This window comes from Eucyclogobius newberryi, unplaced genomic scaffold (assembly GCF_026437365.1).
Source record: "Eucyclogobius newberryi isolate DKJ021-1_F unplaced genomic scaffold, fEucNew1.0.hap1 SCAF_17, whole genome shotgun sequence".
In the NCBI taxonomy this organism is placed as follows: Eukaryota; Metazoa; Chordata; class Actinopteri; order Gobiiformes; family Gobiidae; genus Eucyclogobius; species Eucyclogobius newberryi.
The window spans coordinates 20,780,964-20,796,463 of NW_027315801.1; the positions used below are offsets into that span (position 1 = coordinate 20,780,964).

Sequence of the window (15,500 nt, forward strand, 5' to 3'; positions counted from 1 at the left end):
GTTAAACGTCGCAATAGATGAAGCAAGAGGCCACAGAAGAGAGGTTGTTACAAAACAATTTGGGAAGAGTAATAGTCGAGGAATAATAAGGATTTTCACAAGTGCTTTTCCCTTAGTTGTCAATCCAAAAAGGTAAGTAGTATTTATGACTCTAATATATCCCTAACCCTCTCTCTCTCTCTCTCTCTCTCTCTCTTTCTCTCTCTCTCTCTCTTATTAACTTATATATGTATTTTAATTGATTGTATTTTATGTGTTGTTAATGTATTTTATTGCACTTTGGGCTTTTAAAGTTCTAACTGTGTTTTGAAACTAAACTTTGACTTTGACATTGATAATGTCTGTGGAGCCCCTCCTTCAAAACAACATCTTCTCAGCCCATTGTCATTCTTTACATTTGACCAACCAGTGCAGAAAACAGATTATTGATTAGGCTTTTCAAGTTTTGGATTAGATTAGATTTTAGAATGATTGTTTTAATAGTTTTTGTGGTGTCATTAACATTTTGGTAGCTCAAAATTATCACGTGGCTGGAAAAAATGTGTGGTACTTTTATCATAAGCAGTGCTTTTTGTTCATTGTATAAATAGAAAATAATGGCGAGACTAATCACACTCAGTCCTTTCTTCGGGGTTGTTTCTTAAATAATTGAAACTACAATTATAAACTACACTTTATAATGTAAAAGTACTAAAACTACACTTTGGTTATATACCTGCTGGGTACCATTTAGCTGAACAGGTTTTGGAAGTATGGCTTTGTCCAAAGGTTTATGCTCTGGTCTGTCCCTCGTCAGTTGAGAGATGGCGGAGCGGAGGAGAGTGGAGTATAATGTCCACAGAGACGTTCTACATGAGGAGACGGTGGACAACATCTACAACCCAATCCACAACACCACCACTATCAGTGAGAAGGTCAAGAAGTCTGTCAGGTAAATGAAACAAACTTTTGGTTTATTCCGTCTTACTTTTGTTCTGGTTTAGTCTTGGATTTGTCCTACAAAACAAAGTGGTTTATTTTTCACCACATATCTTAAAAATTGTACAAATTAACATTTTAATCTACGAGTTTAAAAAAGTAAATAAATTGCTTAACCCCCTAACCCCGCCCATATCTCTGTACTTAGTTGTGATTATTTGAAAAGTTGAAAAGACTCATGTAGATACACATAGAGTTCTACATTCTTATGTAGCTACTTTTCAAAGATTAAATTTGAAATTTGCTGCTTGATGATGACAGGTCTGCAGTTTTGAACAGGAAGTCAATGGATCTGTTTTTATTGTTAATTCATTTTAGATTAATATTATGGTTTACGTAAAAGAAAATGTAAAATGATGATCTACTTATGTTAAAGTTCAAAGTACATACCAAGTGCATGCAAAAAGCATAATATGTCTCCTTTAAAGGTTGAGTTTCAGTGGGGCAGAATGAGGGGTCGAGTCTGCCTAAAGCTGGGGACACACTGTACAACTTTCCCAGTTGTGAGAGTTTGAAACTGTTGTGGAGGGTCCACTGGACTGAGAGTGATTATAGAGTCTGAGGTCCACACTTATCTGAGCTCATGAGAGTGCACACACTACACAACTCTGACAAACAACTGGTTACACAGTTCCGTAGTACAATCAAAACTGACAAAACACCATGTCATTTTATTTTTTTAATGGCGCAATATTGTGCTTTGTTTTTGCTGATGTTAAAATGATCTATTGGTCATCCAGATGGATATCTAAAACAGGGTTTAGATTGGTAATATTTTACTTATTGTCATAAACAGACTCTTTTTGGACTGGATCTGTTTTCAGACTTTTCATTGGTTAAACAGCGTCATTAAATGTGGTAACAGAGGTGAAGAAGTTTCCTGTAGATTTATCAGAGAAAAAACGTGTGTCATTTGGAAAGGAGGAAGAAGATGGGTGAAAACTCCTCCTCCTCCTGTTTGATGCCAGGGTGAGAAGGGTCGGAGACGTACAGGTCCTGCAGAGATGGAAATCTGCACAATGTTCTGTAGTCTCTGTTTGTCCCTGGCTGTGGCTCCAGCGTACCACACGGTGATGGAGGAGGTGAGGATGGACTCAATGATGGCTGTGTAGAACTGCACCATCATCTGCGCTGGCAGCTTGGCTTTCCTCAGCTGCCACAGGAAGTACATCCTCTGCTGTGCCTTCTTGATGAGGGAGCTGATGGTGAGCTCCCACATGAGTCTCTCTGAACCACTCCTGTCCGTGTGTCATCATCTGCCTCCTCCTGTAACAGCAGCAGTGACAGTCTCTCCTCCTCCAACTCTGTGTCTGATCACACGCTCAGCATTCTCATTTGGAGAATTGGCATATTTTTATTTGGAGCATTGCATTTATCGTGGGTCACGCTTATATTTAATGAGCTTTTAGTGTGTGTAACTTTGTCATTTCTGGGTCTTTCGAGTCAGAATAAAGACCGTATCAAAGTTACCAGCTTGATCTGTTTTCTGAGAAGGCACAGCAGAGTTAACGCTTTCACTACCCGAGTGTGATTCCGCTGGACTGATATCAGGGCTTGTGGCTTACACCAATATTACTCAATGACGTGAATACCTTCAAATACTCATATATTGGTGCATCTCTCGTTGTTGCAAGTGTAAAAGTAGTGAGTGTGCTTTATTCAGTTGATGTTTAAGCAGACGTGGGAGATACATGCCTCCTTGTGTGCATAAGTTTCAGTCTTTTGTACCAGAGCACGGCCAAAATTGTTGAATGACTGTGACTGGAGTCAACTTATGCCTTTCTGCGGTCAATACTTTGCAATTCAAACGTGAATCCTGTCGTAACTGCTCCACATTACAAGACTGAAGCAGCTACAACTGACTTCAACTAGTTATGACTAAGGTGACTATGTCAGGTTAAATGTTGTGTAATGTGTCCTCAGGAAGTGGAGTCTGCATATTACTCTTGTGACTGTGTATATGGATACAAAGCTTCAGCTAATTGCTCCTGACTTGGCTCTGTTAGCAAATGTTAGATAAGGTAAGATAAAAACGTGATTGTTCGTAGAACGGAAATTTGATTTACATATCTGCAGCTAGTTTAAAAAAAACATTAATCACAGGCGCACACAAAAAAATACACAAAGCCAGAATGGGAGAGTTCTTCTTTTGGTTTAAGAATGTGATGGAACTTGGCACTGATTACATTTATTCCTCCTGCAGCAGGGCACTCTAAAAGGCCTTCCAGAGGGCATGATCTGTGTCTGTGGAGTTGTTGGCCATTTCTTTCTTTTTTCCACAACTCAATGAGGAACTTCCCCCCAATTTGAAGCGATGTTCAGGAGCCTCTGAATCCTGTTCTTTTGCTGCATTTGAGAAGCCACAGAACCAAACCTCACTAGAATAAAACTGCTCCAAAATGGTTCTGTTGACTAAAATATCTCAGCCTCCTCAGAAAGTAGATTCTCTGATGCAATTTGCTGCTGAGAGACTGATATGCAGTGTCCAGGAGAGGAAGCTGTGCACATACACGTTCAGTTATTTAAAAGAGGGAGACAGGAAGGCCCAAAGACATTTTTTTTCCAGTTTTAGATGAGTTAATAATGAGTTCTGGTCACAACACCACACCCGATCCCTCACGTACAAACCTGGTGGCTCCCTTTCGGACAGCAGCCTCACCAGTGCTGTGTCATCTGAGCATTTAATGAGATGGTGGTTGGGTGCGCTGATGACACAGACGCATTGGTGTAGAATCAGCAGAGGGCGAAAAATAGTGGAGAACGTACACAATTTCTTCTAGATGCGTCACATATAGCAAATTCTTGGTACTTCGAGGCTCTTTGTTCGGGTATATTGTCCTGATTCATCCCTAGCTCTAAATGCACAACAGTCACTCTTGATCTGCTCCTTCTTGGCAGCTGCTCTGGTCCAAGGCTAAAGAAGACCATTGTGAGCAGCTTGCCGGTGCTGTCATGGCTGCCGCGATACCCCATCAGGGAGAACGGTCTGGGAGACCTCATCAGCGGCCTCAGTGTGGGAATCATGCAGCTCCCACAAGGTAAGAGCAATTAGTCAGACCTGTTCAATTATTGTGTGGTGAGTTTCAATGACATTTTCAGCCTTACCACACAAATTTGGCAAGCTAGAACCGGGCGTGGTGACATGAACCGATGACCTTGTGTATCTCCGCTGGTTGCAGGAATGGCTTATGCAATCCTGGCGGGTGTTCCTGCGGTGTACGGTCTTTACTCGTCCTTCTACCCGGTTCTGATCTACTTCTTCTTCGGCACCTCCAGACACATTTCTGTGGGTAGGTATCTCACTATTCCCCATCATGGTTTAGGTCAATGAAGATAGGAACTGCAGATGACATAACTAGAATATGAATGTTTATGGGGGAAAATTTCAGACTAACCATACTGAACTTGCCTATGTGTTTTGGGGGAGATCTCAGCTTTGTTAAATGTTTTCTTGTAAAAACACACCTGGAAATGCTCTTTATGTGCATCATACAAGTTTACGTCCTCTTGCATTTTTAGTATTTCTTGCTCTCCAGAACTCAAATTGCTGGATTCAACCTTGTGATGTCATCGGGTGGTAAAGCAGGAAATACTAATTTAGACTCAAATTGCGTACATTACTTCATTTGTCCTGGACTTGTTTCAGGGTAAATGTCTTTCTTAGGGCAGAATAAATTCTAGCTCCTCAGACCAGTACCTTCATATTGAAAATAATTTCCGGGTGGAAAACTTCTTGAGTTCAAAACCATTGTTCAGATAACTACCGATAAAACCTTTTCTACCATGAATAAGGGATTTCATCAACATCTTAGAAAGAAGAGTTGAATGCATGTACAAGAACATTGGACGTAGACTTAGACACATTTTCTGATCCACAAGAGAAATGATTTTAAAAAAAGCAAAACAAAAGGTAATTTACGATAGGCATACGATAGGATAAAGGATTTTCATCTAATACATTATATTGTATTTTCTTGTTGCGCAGGCACATATGCAGTCATGAGTGTGATGATTGGAGGAGTGACAGAGCGTTTGGCCCCAGATTCAAACTTTATGGAAAATATTACGGGAGAGGTCATAATAAACACCACACTCCGAGACGCAGAGAGGATAAAAGTGGCTGCAGCTGTCACATTTCTGTCCGGGGTATTTCAGGTAAACACATTATATTGTTAACTGTATGGAATTTATTTGGTCCATCACATTTAAATGAGTGCATAGTATGTTTCACCTGTCCCCAGTTCATCAATGTTCATTTCTGTGGACAATTTTGATAAACACTGACCACTGCAGACATTTTAGAGATGTTCTTACCCAGTAGTATAGTTATAATCTAAATTCCTCATTATAACTTAATAACACCCCACTAATCACTATTCCAAAATGTTTTGAATACTAATACTGCAGCCTTGACATTCATATCTGTGCAAATTAATATATTCAACCATCCATGGGTTGAACAGTGATTTAAACTAGCACAATTGCCAATTAACGTTTCTTAACAAAATATAAAATAATTTCAATGGTCCAAGGGTCCAGACGGTATTCTTAAGCACTAACCTTAACTAAATTAACTGCTCCTAATCCTTTTACTAACACCTAATCTTAACCTGACCTTCTATGATGGAACACTCCTAGAATAATTATTACACCAACTTAACCTGATGGTGATATATTTGCTAGCATAGCCCCGCCCCTGATGAAATACCTAACATTTAGGAAATCCCTTAAAATGTCACCAATAACAGGAAGCTAAAAGCCAAGAATAACTGTAGGCTCTATATTCCCACCAACAGTGCTGCCTGTAGGAATAATCTTTGCTTGGCTGATCAGTGTAATCTGACAAGCACATATTACATTTTGGGTACATCCTCTTGTCTCCCTCAGGTGCTGTTAGGCCTGGTGCAGTTTGGCTTCGTGGTCACATATCTCTCAGAGCCTCTGGTCCGTGGATACACCACTGGAGCGGCAATTCACGTAATCGTCTCTCAGCTCAAGTACACCTTTGGGATCAGCCCCACGAGGTTCAGCGGACCCCTGGCTCTCATTTATGTAAGAACACATAAGACATTGGCCCAATAGGTTTTATCATTTATAAAATGAATAAGCAAATAGTTGGAGCCAAAGTACCTTTTCTCTGAGTCCGTAAGCTTCCCCAACGTCAGGGAAGTGCAACCCAACTTTTGAACCTCGTGAGCACTTTTTAAGCTTCAAATGTGGTTGGTGCAAATCTGAGTGCCTCTGTCACATCACAACCATAAAACATCACCACTACGTCAATAAAACAGAGCGTCAGGAGAAGACAAAGTGTCTAAGGTGCAGGATACAATCATGAAAACTCCTGTAGTGTGTGCTGACCTTCAGCTACTGCAGCCCTGTAGTAATAATAGAGTAATAACGGAAATGTCAGATTTACTCAATTTCATCTTCACCAACATAGCCAAATATGCAGCTAATACGACCAAAAAAATAACAACATGCCTTTAAAACTGATCGTTATGCTTATGTTATGTTTTTAGTCTTTGTAGATGTCGTGTCATCTTTTAGATTTTGACAAACTTCATCATTGAAACACAGCGCTCATGTCTAGTGGCATATTTCTCATATTTTCTACCATATTTTCTATCATGTACTTCCACAGACGGTGTTAGAAATTTGCTCTCTTATGCCTGAAACCAACATAGGGACTCTGGTGGTCAGTGCTGTCTCCATCGTCTGCCTGATTTTGGCCAAAGAGCTCAACGCTTATTTGATGAAATGGCTGCCTGTGCCTATACCAGTGGAGCTCATAGCCGTGAGAATACACATTTATGGAACATAGTTGTTATTTGTCATCGAAATTGTTTTACTTCATTTTGTATTGTGTATTTGTAGGTCGTTGTAGCGACGTTGATCTCGTGGCAGGTGAACTTGAATGTCAGATATGGTGTTGATGTGGTGGGCGACATTCCTTCTGGGTGAGAAAATGTTGTTTTCAATCGCTGTTCTTAATGAAGAAAAAACTGATTGAAGTTAGTTAGTAATCCTGTTAAAAGGTATGTTTGGTCTAAGTAAAGTGGTTCCTAAATTGTACAGAGAACACTAAAGACATCTACATTTTAGGTCTCGATTAGATATTTTCCTGATTGAACTTTTGGTACAACTTTTGGTACAAGTGTGTTGTTTTTTGAGACTCAGTGCTTCTTGTTTGTGCACAGCCTGCAGCCCCCCACGCTCCCCGATGTCTCTCTGTTCTCTCAGGTCATCGGTGACGCCTTTGCCATTTCTGTGGTAGGATACGGACTGGCCATTTCTCTGGGACGAATCTTTGCTCTAAAGTATGGATACAAAGTGGACAGCAACCAGGTGAGTAACGTCCACCTCTGATAGTATATGAGTGCCTAGTGTAAGTTCTATATGATGATTTACTTTGTTTGTATCCTTAGGAGCTGATTGCGCTGGGTCTGAGTAATACGGTTGGAGGGATCTTCCAGTGCTTTGCCATCAGCTGCTCCATGTCCAGGACGATGGTCCAGGTCAGCACTGGAGGACGAAGTCAGGTCGGCAGATACCTATACTATTATTACTAAACAAGAATACCCATAACAGTTTTGTGTAAATGTTTACTGAGCTCTTGAAGGTGAACATTGTTTTGCACTCGTTGTAAGCGGGAGAGTTAGGTTTTGCCAAGTCCAGCATAAAGTTAAAGGCCATAATCTAAATGAGAGGTAATAAAAGAATGGATTCAACAACAATGACATTTGGCCAGTTACCTCAGAATCAACTGAAAAAAAACTGCTCTTCACCACAGCATTGTTTTGGGCGTCAAGTTTAAAAAGAGATTTAATTTCTCACAAGTTTATCACTATAAGGCTCAGAGCTAAGAAGCCCAACTCAGTAGGATAAGCTGCAATGTATTGGGACACTTTTCATTGATGTGCCGGAGGTTACTAACCATCCATGCTTTGACCTCATCTATGCACACAAAAAGGGATTAGAACTATTTCATTGTCACTTACAACTCCCAGTCATCTGCTTTAAAATAAAATATGTTTTTGGAGTGTTGATCTGACCCCAATAGAAAAAACTAGAGGCCCCCTCCACAAAACAGGGAGGCCGGGGAGGTCGGGGAGGCCAGAGAGGTCAGGGAGGCCAGGGAGGTCAGGGAGGTCGGGGAGGCCAGGGAGGTCAGGGAGGCCAGGGAGGTCAGGGAGGTCGGGGAGGCCAGGGAGGTCGGGGAGGTCGGGGAGGCCAGGGAGGTCGGGGAGGTCAGGGAGGTCGGGGAGGCCAGGGAGGTCGGGGAGGCCAGGGAGGTCGGGGAGGTCAGGGAGGTCAGGGAGGTCAGGGAGGTCGGGGAGGCCAGGGAGGTCGGGGAGGTCAGGGAGGTCAGGGAGGTCAGGGAGGATCCAGCATCACCAACTTAGGCTGTCAAACACTGATTGGCCAAATACTCCAGATGCCCACCCAATTCCATAAACATATTCCCAAAATATTATTTTTTCACCAATGCAAATTAGTACATGCACATACTTCAAAGTTTGTGCAAATAAATTCCCTCCTTTTTCTATGTATATGTATTTGGTGCACTAATGTAAATTGTTGTAAATTGTAAATGTTATTAGTTCCTCATTCGTCAAACCTTTGTTCAGGTGGCTGGAGCTCTGTCTGCTGTGGTCATTCTCATCATCACTCTGTGGATCGGACAGCTCTTTGAGGCTCTGCCTAAGGTACAACAATTGTGAATATCCTCTAATATTTTTAATATTTTATCTAATATTGTATCTAATATTTTTTGCTTTGTCCAGTCCGTGTTAGCGGCCATCATCTTTGTGAACCTGCAGGGGATCATGAAACAGTTCAGGGACATCCCAGCTCTGTGGAGGAGTAACCGGATTGACATGGTACGGATAAACTAACGCCTACAACCTTCACATAATTGTGAAATAGGTTAAAAATATATAATAAATGTTGTAAAAATGTAAAAGAAATAAATGTTGTTGTGATAGCCGTGTTAGTAGCGACACAATAGTGAATAAGATAACCTTGTCCTGTCCCTAACTGGTTTCAATGATTGCATTTCATGGGAACGCTGTGTGTGTTTGTAGGTGATCTGGGTGGTCACGTTTGTCCTGACGATCCTGTTGAATCCAGATCTGGGGTTGGCTGCTTCCATTGCCTTTGCTTTGCTCACAGTTATCTTCAGGACTCAACTGTAAGAACTCCACCGCACGCGACAAACACACTGTTCACTTTTTACCGTCGTTTTATTGTCCTTTAATTTTTCTCTTTTATGGCTTTTCTTATTCAGACCGACGTACTCTCTTTTGGGGCAGATCCCAAACACCGACATCTACAGACCTCTGGACAGCTACGAAGAGGTTTTTTGACATTTGATTATGTTACAATGTCTGTAATTACATATTAACAGTCTGAATATAGCCATTCAGCCTTTAATTAAATCTCAGTTACAGTAAGCGACTACTATAACTATTAAATTGCAGTGTAATTATGATGCAGTTAAATAATGTGTAATTGAGAACGAATTAAAGTTGAATTACGGTAAAAAAAAATTGCAATTTGTTGGAACAAATTGATAATTCTTACATTTTGGGTGCGAAACGTGCTCTTATTCCTGTTCTAGTCTATTATGTCCTAACTTCTCACATGATGCAAGCAAATACATATGTTCCAAATGTACTTAGCACTTAAAGTACCATGCCACAGGATTATGCCTCAAGATTATGTTTTTCCGCTGACATTGAAAACTGTGGATTTAAAATTTCAAACACAATTTTGCATTTCGAAACCTCTGTATTAGCCTTAACCTTAATAAAGTGATTGAATAAAGTTGTCATTGTTAATCTGAGGTTATTTCCAGGTCAAGTCGGTGCCAGACGTGGTGGTTTTCCGCTCTTCTGCAACTCTGTACTTTGCCAACGCAGAGATGTACCAGGAAGCTCTGGGCCGCAAGGTAAAAACGAACTCTAGTTTAATCAGAAAGCTAAGAACCAGGTTAGTAAAAAAAGACCTGCCATCTGTTCAAAAGCACTTGATTTGTGTTCATTTTTGCTTCCTGCAAGCCACTTTTTCTGCACACTTTATTCAAATCAATTCTTCTCACACTTCCTGTCACTTTGCCTATAATTATCCTCTGTTTCTCTGCTCATTCACGGCTCTGATTGTCTGGCACATATTGTTCTTCCATCAGTGCTCCGAGACAATCTCCTCCCAAATCTTTGGTTTTAAGGAAAACGCCACAAAAAGGTGAACCTCGTCCAATCAGAGTCAAGACATAGATGATAATTATATGTGCCGTGCCTCAAATAGAAGCTTATTTTCCAACTCTCTGAGGCGAAAAGGGTTTCAATAATTTGTTTTTGACAGCTAAATTTGCATTGACAAGAGACACGGTTCAATTTTTTAATCAATGCAAAACGCCTGAAGGGAAGTCTGTAGTCTGTGTGCAGTTTCTGAATGAATGTATTTAATTCAATTTATCATATGTAAAAATGCATGTGGTTTTGTAATTATTATATTTAATTTTCTTTCCAGACTGGGATTGACATCACTAAGGTCTTGGCAGTCAAACAGAAACTGGAGGCAAAACGAAAGAAGGTTGCGGAAAAACAGATGAAGAAAGCAAAGAAAGAGGCCAAGAAGCAGTCAAAGGAGAACGGCCCTGTCAAGGTTAATAAAAAGCATTTAACGGATGAAAAGAAACATATGAAAGACGCTCTCTGTGACAAAGTGTTGTTCTCTGCCATGATTCAAGGGAGAAGTGAGAAAGGACAGGATCATAGTTCTATCATTGTTCTTTAGGACACTTAAGCTTTGGCTTTTATGTTAGCATTAAGTTCAAGTTATGTACTGTAGATGTTAGGAAAACAAGCTAATTTACAGTATCCACAACCACAACACACCAGCAGAAAGCAAATCGACTCAGATCAACTAAATGCAGTGTTGGAAAGTAAGTACAAAAGTAAAAGTCCTGTAAACATGTAGGTATCTGTACGAAGTCATTTTTCAGTAGTTATTTTTTTACTCCCCTGCATTTGTAGAGCAGTTTTCTGTACCTTTCACTCTATTTTTTAACATCAGTAAAAAGTAAAGGTATTTTTCTTCTGGTGTTTTTATGTTTATGGACATGTTTTTTTACATTTTTAGAGCTACAAGTTGAGAGAATAAAATTAGGCTACAGTATACCGCATTTTCCGTACTATAAGTCGCACCTTTTTTTCATCATTTTGGCCGGGGTGCGACTTATACTTATATTTATATTTATATACTTCGGAGCGACTTACATGTGATATTACCGTATATGTAAATGACCAGGGAAATAGCTTCTGCTGAGCAATAATCAGGACAATTCTTTATCAAGATCACAATCCAACACTTTAATCGTCCTCAAAATCTGCATTTACTTTTTACTCCAAAAGTACACATTTAAAGGTGTCCTATAGTACTTTTACCTAAGTAGATTTTATATGTGATACTTTGTACGTTTCCTCAAGTATCAGAATGGTGCACTTCTTCCACCACTGACTAAACTGTGTTGCGTATTTCAGTGTAGCGTTGTGTAGTGTATGATTAAATATGCGCTTTGACACTTGTCTTTATTACTTCTCTCCAACAGGGGGAGGCAGAGCACACGGAGATGGAGGACGTGGCAGTGATCGAGGTCGAACCAGACAGGGACCCGTCTTTACCCAGAGCCATCGTCCTGGACCTGAGCTCTGTCAATTTCCTGGACACAGTCGGAGTCAAGACCCTCAAAAATGTACTTCACCCACTTTCCTGCTCTGTAATGTAGCGACAGCTGGTGTTTGAAATGTCCCGGATGCCGTCTGATTCTGTTTGTGTGTTTCAGATCAAAAAAGATTATGGAGAAATCGGGATCGATGTGGTACTGACCTGCTGCCAGCGTGAGTTATTTTGACTCGTCCTTTGTTTATTTCGTTAATCCCTCGACTAACGCACATTCTGAAGACTTTTCATGCTCTTTTACTGTGTTTTACTGTGTTTTCTCTACACCAGAGGAGAGAGTAGCACAGATTCAGGGTAATTCAAAGTCAGTGTGGTCTTTGTGCCGGTGCCGAGCTTTGATAAATGGTGATAAAAACCTTTGTAATTGGACACATTAAAGGTCCCATAACATGCAAAATCGACTTTTCAGAGCTTTTAACCTTCTTACATTGCTATTTGTGCTTCATATATGTACCCAGAGTGTTTTTTGATTGATTCCCGCAGTGTTTAGCTATATTACAGACTATCTCCTTTCCTCGAATCTCCAAACTGACGGGCGGTGTTCACAGGACCGCGTCATAATCACAGGCACGCGTCATCATCCCCCCTCACCCAGATCGCTCTTCGCAAGGGTGGGGGCGAATATCAAACCAAGCCGTTTGCATTTCCGGGTTGGTGAGGGGGTCCAAGGTCTGGCTGATATTTCTTAACTATTATGTTAAGGGTGTTGCACAACCCTTATTATTATCAATCATGCACTTAGGATAGACTACGAAATGTGAAAAAAAGCATGTTATGGCACTGGCACAGCTGGCAGCCCGGTGTAAACGCTCTCTCTTCTTTCTCACACTTATTGTGCTTTATCTCCTATATTTTGTAAATATAGTTAGTATATTTTTTCTTTTTTACTGTACGATAGGGACACGCGCTGGAATAGTTTTTTTAATTCAACTGTTTTTGACTTCTTTCGGCTGGATTTGAGCGTTTTTCGTTGCGTTCGTTGCGTTGTTGTGACGTGAGCTAGCTCCCCCCCGCGCCCTCCGGCCGCGCTAAAGTACGGCGTGTCGTTGGTACACGTTTATGTACACGTTTATATGAAAGAGGAACTTCACGAACGATCAGGACACGCACTGGAATCGCTTTAAATTAACTTGTTTTGTCTTTATTCGGCTGGATTGAGTGTTTTCGTCGTGTCGTTGCGATGTGTCTTGGCTCTGAGTCCCCCGGCTCCGGCCCCGCCCCCCGGCTCCGGCCCCGCCCGGCGCCGTACCGCGTTTCCACAAAGGAGGAACTCATGAAACTGCGGAGAACAGTCGTCTTACCCGGAGATCGTCACGTTATCCCGTCGCAATACTGACCTAACCTAATACTGATGTGCAATTCTGTCGTATGTGCAATTGGTGTTGGAATTCATGTGCAATTCATGTGCAATTACTGTGAAATTCATGTGCAATCTATGTGCTGTCGTGACACATATTCATGTGCAATTACTGTCGGGATCACATGCAATGGTATTTATGTATTTATTTGTCTATGGGAGTTTTTATATTTATAGGAGATCTTCTACTGAAAGTGTTTTTCAGACTTCCTATAAGTGATCTGTTCTTCTGTATCTACCTCTGTATCTACCTGCGTTGCACCAATGAAATTTCCCCATGTGGGACAATAAAGGAATATCTTATCTTATCTTTAATGCATTACAGTGGAACAATCCAGACAAAGCAATATAATCTTCACAGAGACGAGAAGGTGGCATATCCTCCACAGCAAAAAAGTTACATTGTGCATCTTTAAGTAGACAGAGCGCAAGGCTAATGCAAAATGATCTGGTTGTGACTAAAAGAATCCAAAAACATTAAACCTCAAGCCAATGTTCTTTTAATCATCTACTATCTAAAGATACGGAGAGGACTTTTATGTTTGGTAGAACAAGAATCATAAGAATAAAGATAAATGCATGCAAAATCATTATAAAAATGGCTTTAAAAAGAGAAGAGTGTTAATTATATCCTTTTAACCCAGGACATTTTCAGTTTAAATATGCAGTGAGAGATAATATTATAGATATAGAGCATACACAATTGCAGACTGGTTTTACTTGTGAGTCACATCCTGTTAAAATGTGTACTTCTACTTCTTAATTTATTTGTTTTTAAAGGATGTTTTGGACCGTATGGAATGGGGGACACGTGGGGTTGGACATGAAGTATGATGTGCCTACAGTTGTTTTGAGCTCATACAGAGGAGGAAGCTGAGGTTAGAGCTGGAAACGAGAGGCCGAGAGGAAGACCAGAGAGGATGTTAGACAATACGACGCAGAGGAGCGCGTTAGATGGTCATTTCACTGTGGACGACTCCAACGGAATGGACGAAACTATTATCAAAAGACGATTCTGTTTTGTTTTTTTCTCGTTTTCAGCCGGAGTTGTGTGTAACTTGGAGACCGGAGGATTCTTCAACGAGAAAGTGACAAAGTGCTGTGTGTTTTCTTCCATCCACGACGCCGTTCTGCACTGCCAGTGTCCCTGTGCGACGGAGCGCCACCAACAGGACACGGTCGGTATATGTTCTGTAACTGCTGCGAATTATTCCTTCCATACGCTAACACTCTGTGGTATTTTTCAGGAGGTGAGAGATCTGGCAGCCACGCATTTCTGAACCTGCAACACATGGAGCACGAGTTTTAGAAAACTGAAATGTGTTGACTACTTTCTCTACACTCTTATTATTTTAAGCAAAGGTACTGTACATTTACCCGACCCCCCTCACTGCCCTCTAGTGGAAATGCACCTGTTATTACAGCGAGAAACTGACTCAAAATTTGAAGTTTATGACAGTGAGGCCAGAAAATGTGTAAATAGAATTAGTCGGGGGATAATGTCATAATACGATGTGTTATTGTCAGGGTTTTTACATAATCATCAGTACTGTGATGTAACTAGTATTTTTGACTTTCACTATTAATAAATACTTTTCTCGGTGTTAAATAGCTACTTTTGGTGTTGATTCAGTCTCAATCAAATAAATAATATATAAAAATAAAAGATACATACAAGTTTAAACAGGATAGTAACACAGATGGTAACTCCAGCCACACATTGTCACAAACAATCTATTACAGAGGACTGGAATGTGTTTTGTGTGACATTTGAACAGCCCTAAATTGTGTTCAAAGTTCAAACCGTTTAAATACGTTCGTTGGCAGCGGAGAGCGAGTGAACAAAACAACATTGTTTTCAGTCACTGCTGAACAGACCAGCAATAAAAGAACAAGCCTTATTGTGAAAGCGACACTCGGTAGATTCGATCGATTTAAACTGTGCCTCATCTGGAGGATCAACGATGAAGTGTCGACAGAGCGCTAAAGAAATGTTCTGCAGTCAACGCCTTCTTTAATAAACGTCAATCATCCTTGTTCAAGAGGTTTCTGATCACAACAAAACTCAAAGCAACATAGTTCATTTTGTCGTCTTAAGATAATGCACAAACTGTTTGTGTCGTAACATGCGATATTTGACACAGAAAGATGGATACACAGTGGTGATGTGTCTTTTGACCTGTGGGTAACACGACTTTTGTCCAGTAACAGGAGATGAAAACATCTGAACAAAAGCCAAAGTGAGTCTTTTTAATGGTTTGAGTTTCCAAAACTGTTTCCTTGTTGGTTTGAAATGTGTGAAGGCTTCTTATACTTTTCTTCAATGTGGATCTTTTCTACTGCAAATTGTGACAAACTGAAACTGAACTGGAGTTATTCAAATACAGTTGTTATTATCGCTCAAAAATACCTTAAAAAAACA

The 15,500-nt window shown here is 40.5% G+C and overlaps 1 protein-coding gene across 1 annotated transcript; it reads left to right on the plus strand.

Annotated features, from left to right (window-relative positions):
- LOC140363055 (solute carrier family 26 member 6-like) lies at positions 1-14,668 on the plus strand. Its single transcript, XM_072449374.1, has 20 exons — positions 1-132; positions 797-931; positions 3,877-4,016; positions 4,158-4,268; positions 4,964-5,133; positions 5,866-6,030; positions 6,620-6,772; positions 6,853-6,935; positions 7,176-7,323; positions 7,404-7,517; positions 8,607-8,684; positions 8,763-8,858; positions 9,063-9,169; positions 9,266-9,335; positions 9,836-9,928; positions 10,510-10,644; positions 11,591-11,734; positions 11,825-11,879; positions 14,120-14,256; positions 14,326-14,668. The coding sequence occupies exons 2-20, from the start codon at positions 804-806 to the stop codon at positions 14,356-14,358; spliced, it is 2,160 nt and encodes a 719-aa protein (XP_072305475.1). The 5' UTR covers positions 1-132; positions 797-803; the 3' UTR covers positions 14,359-14,668.
- Positions 14,669-15,500: the final 832 nt, after the last annotated feature.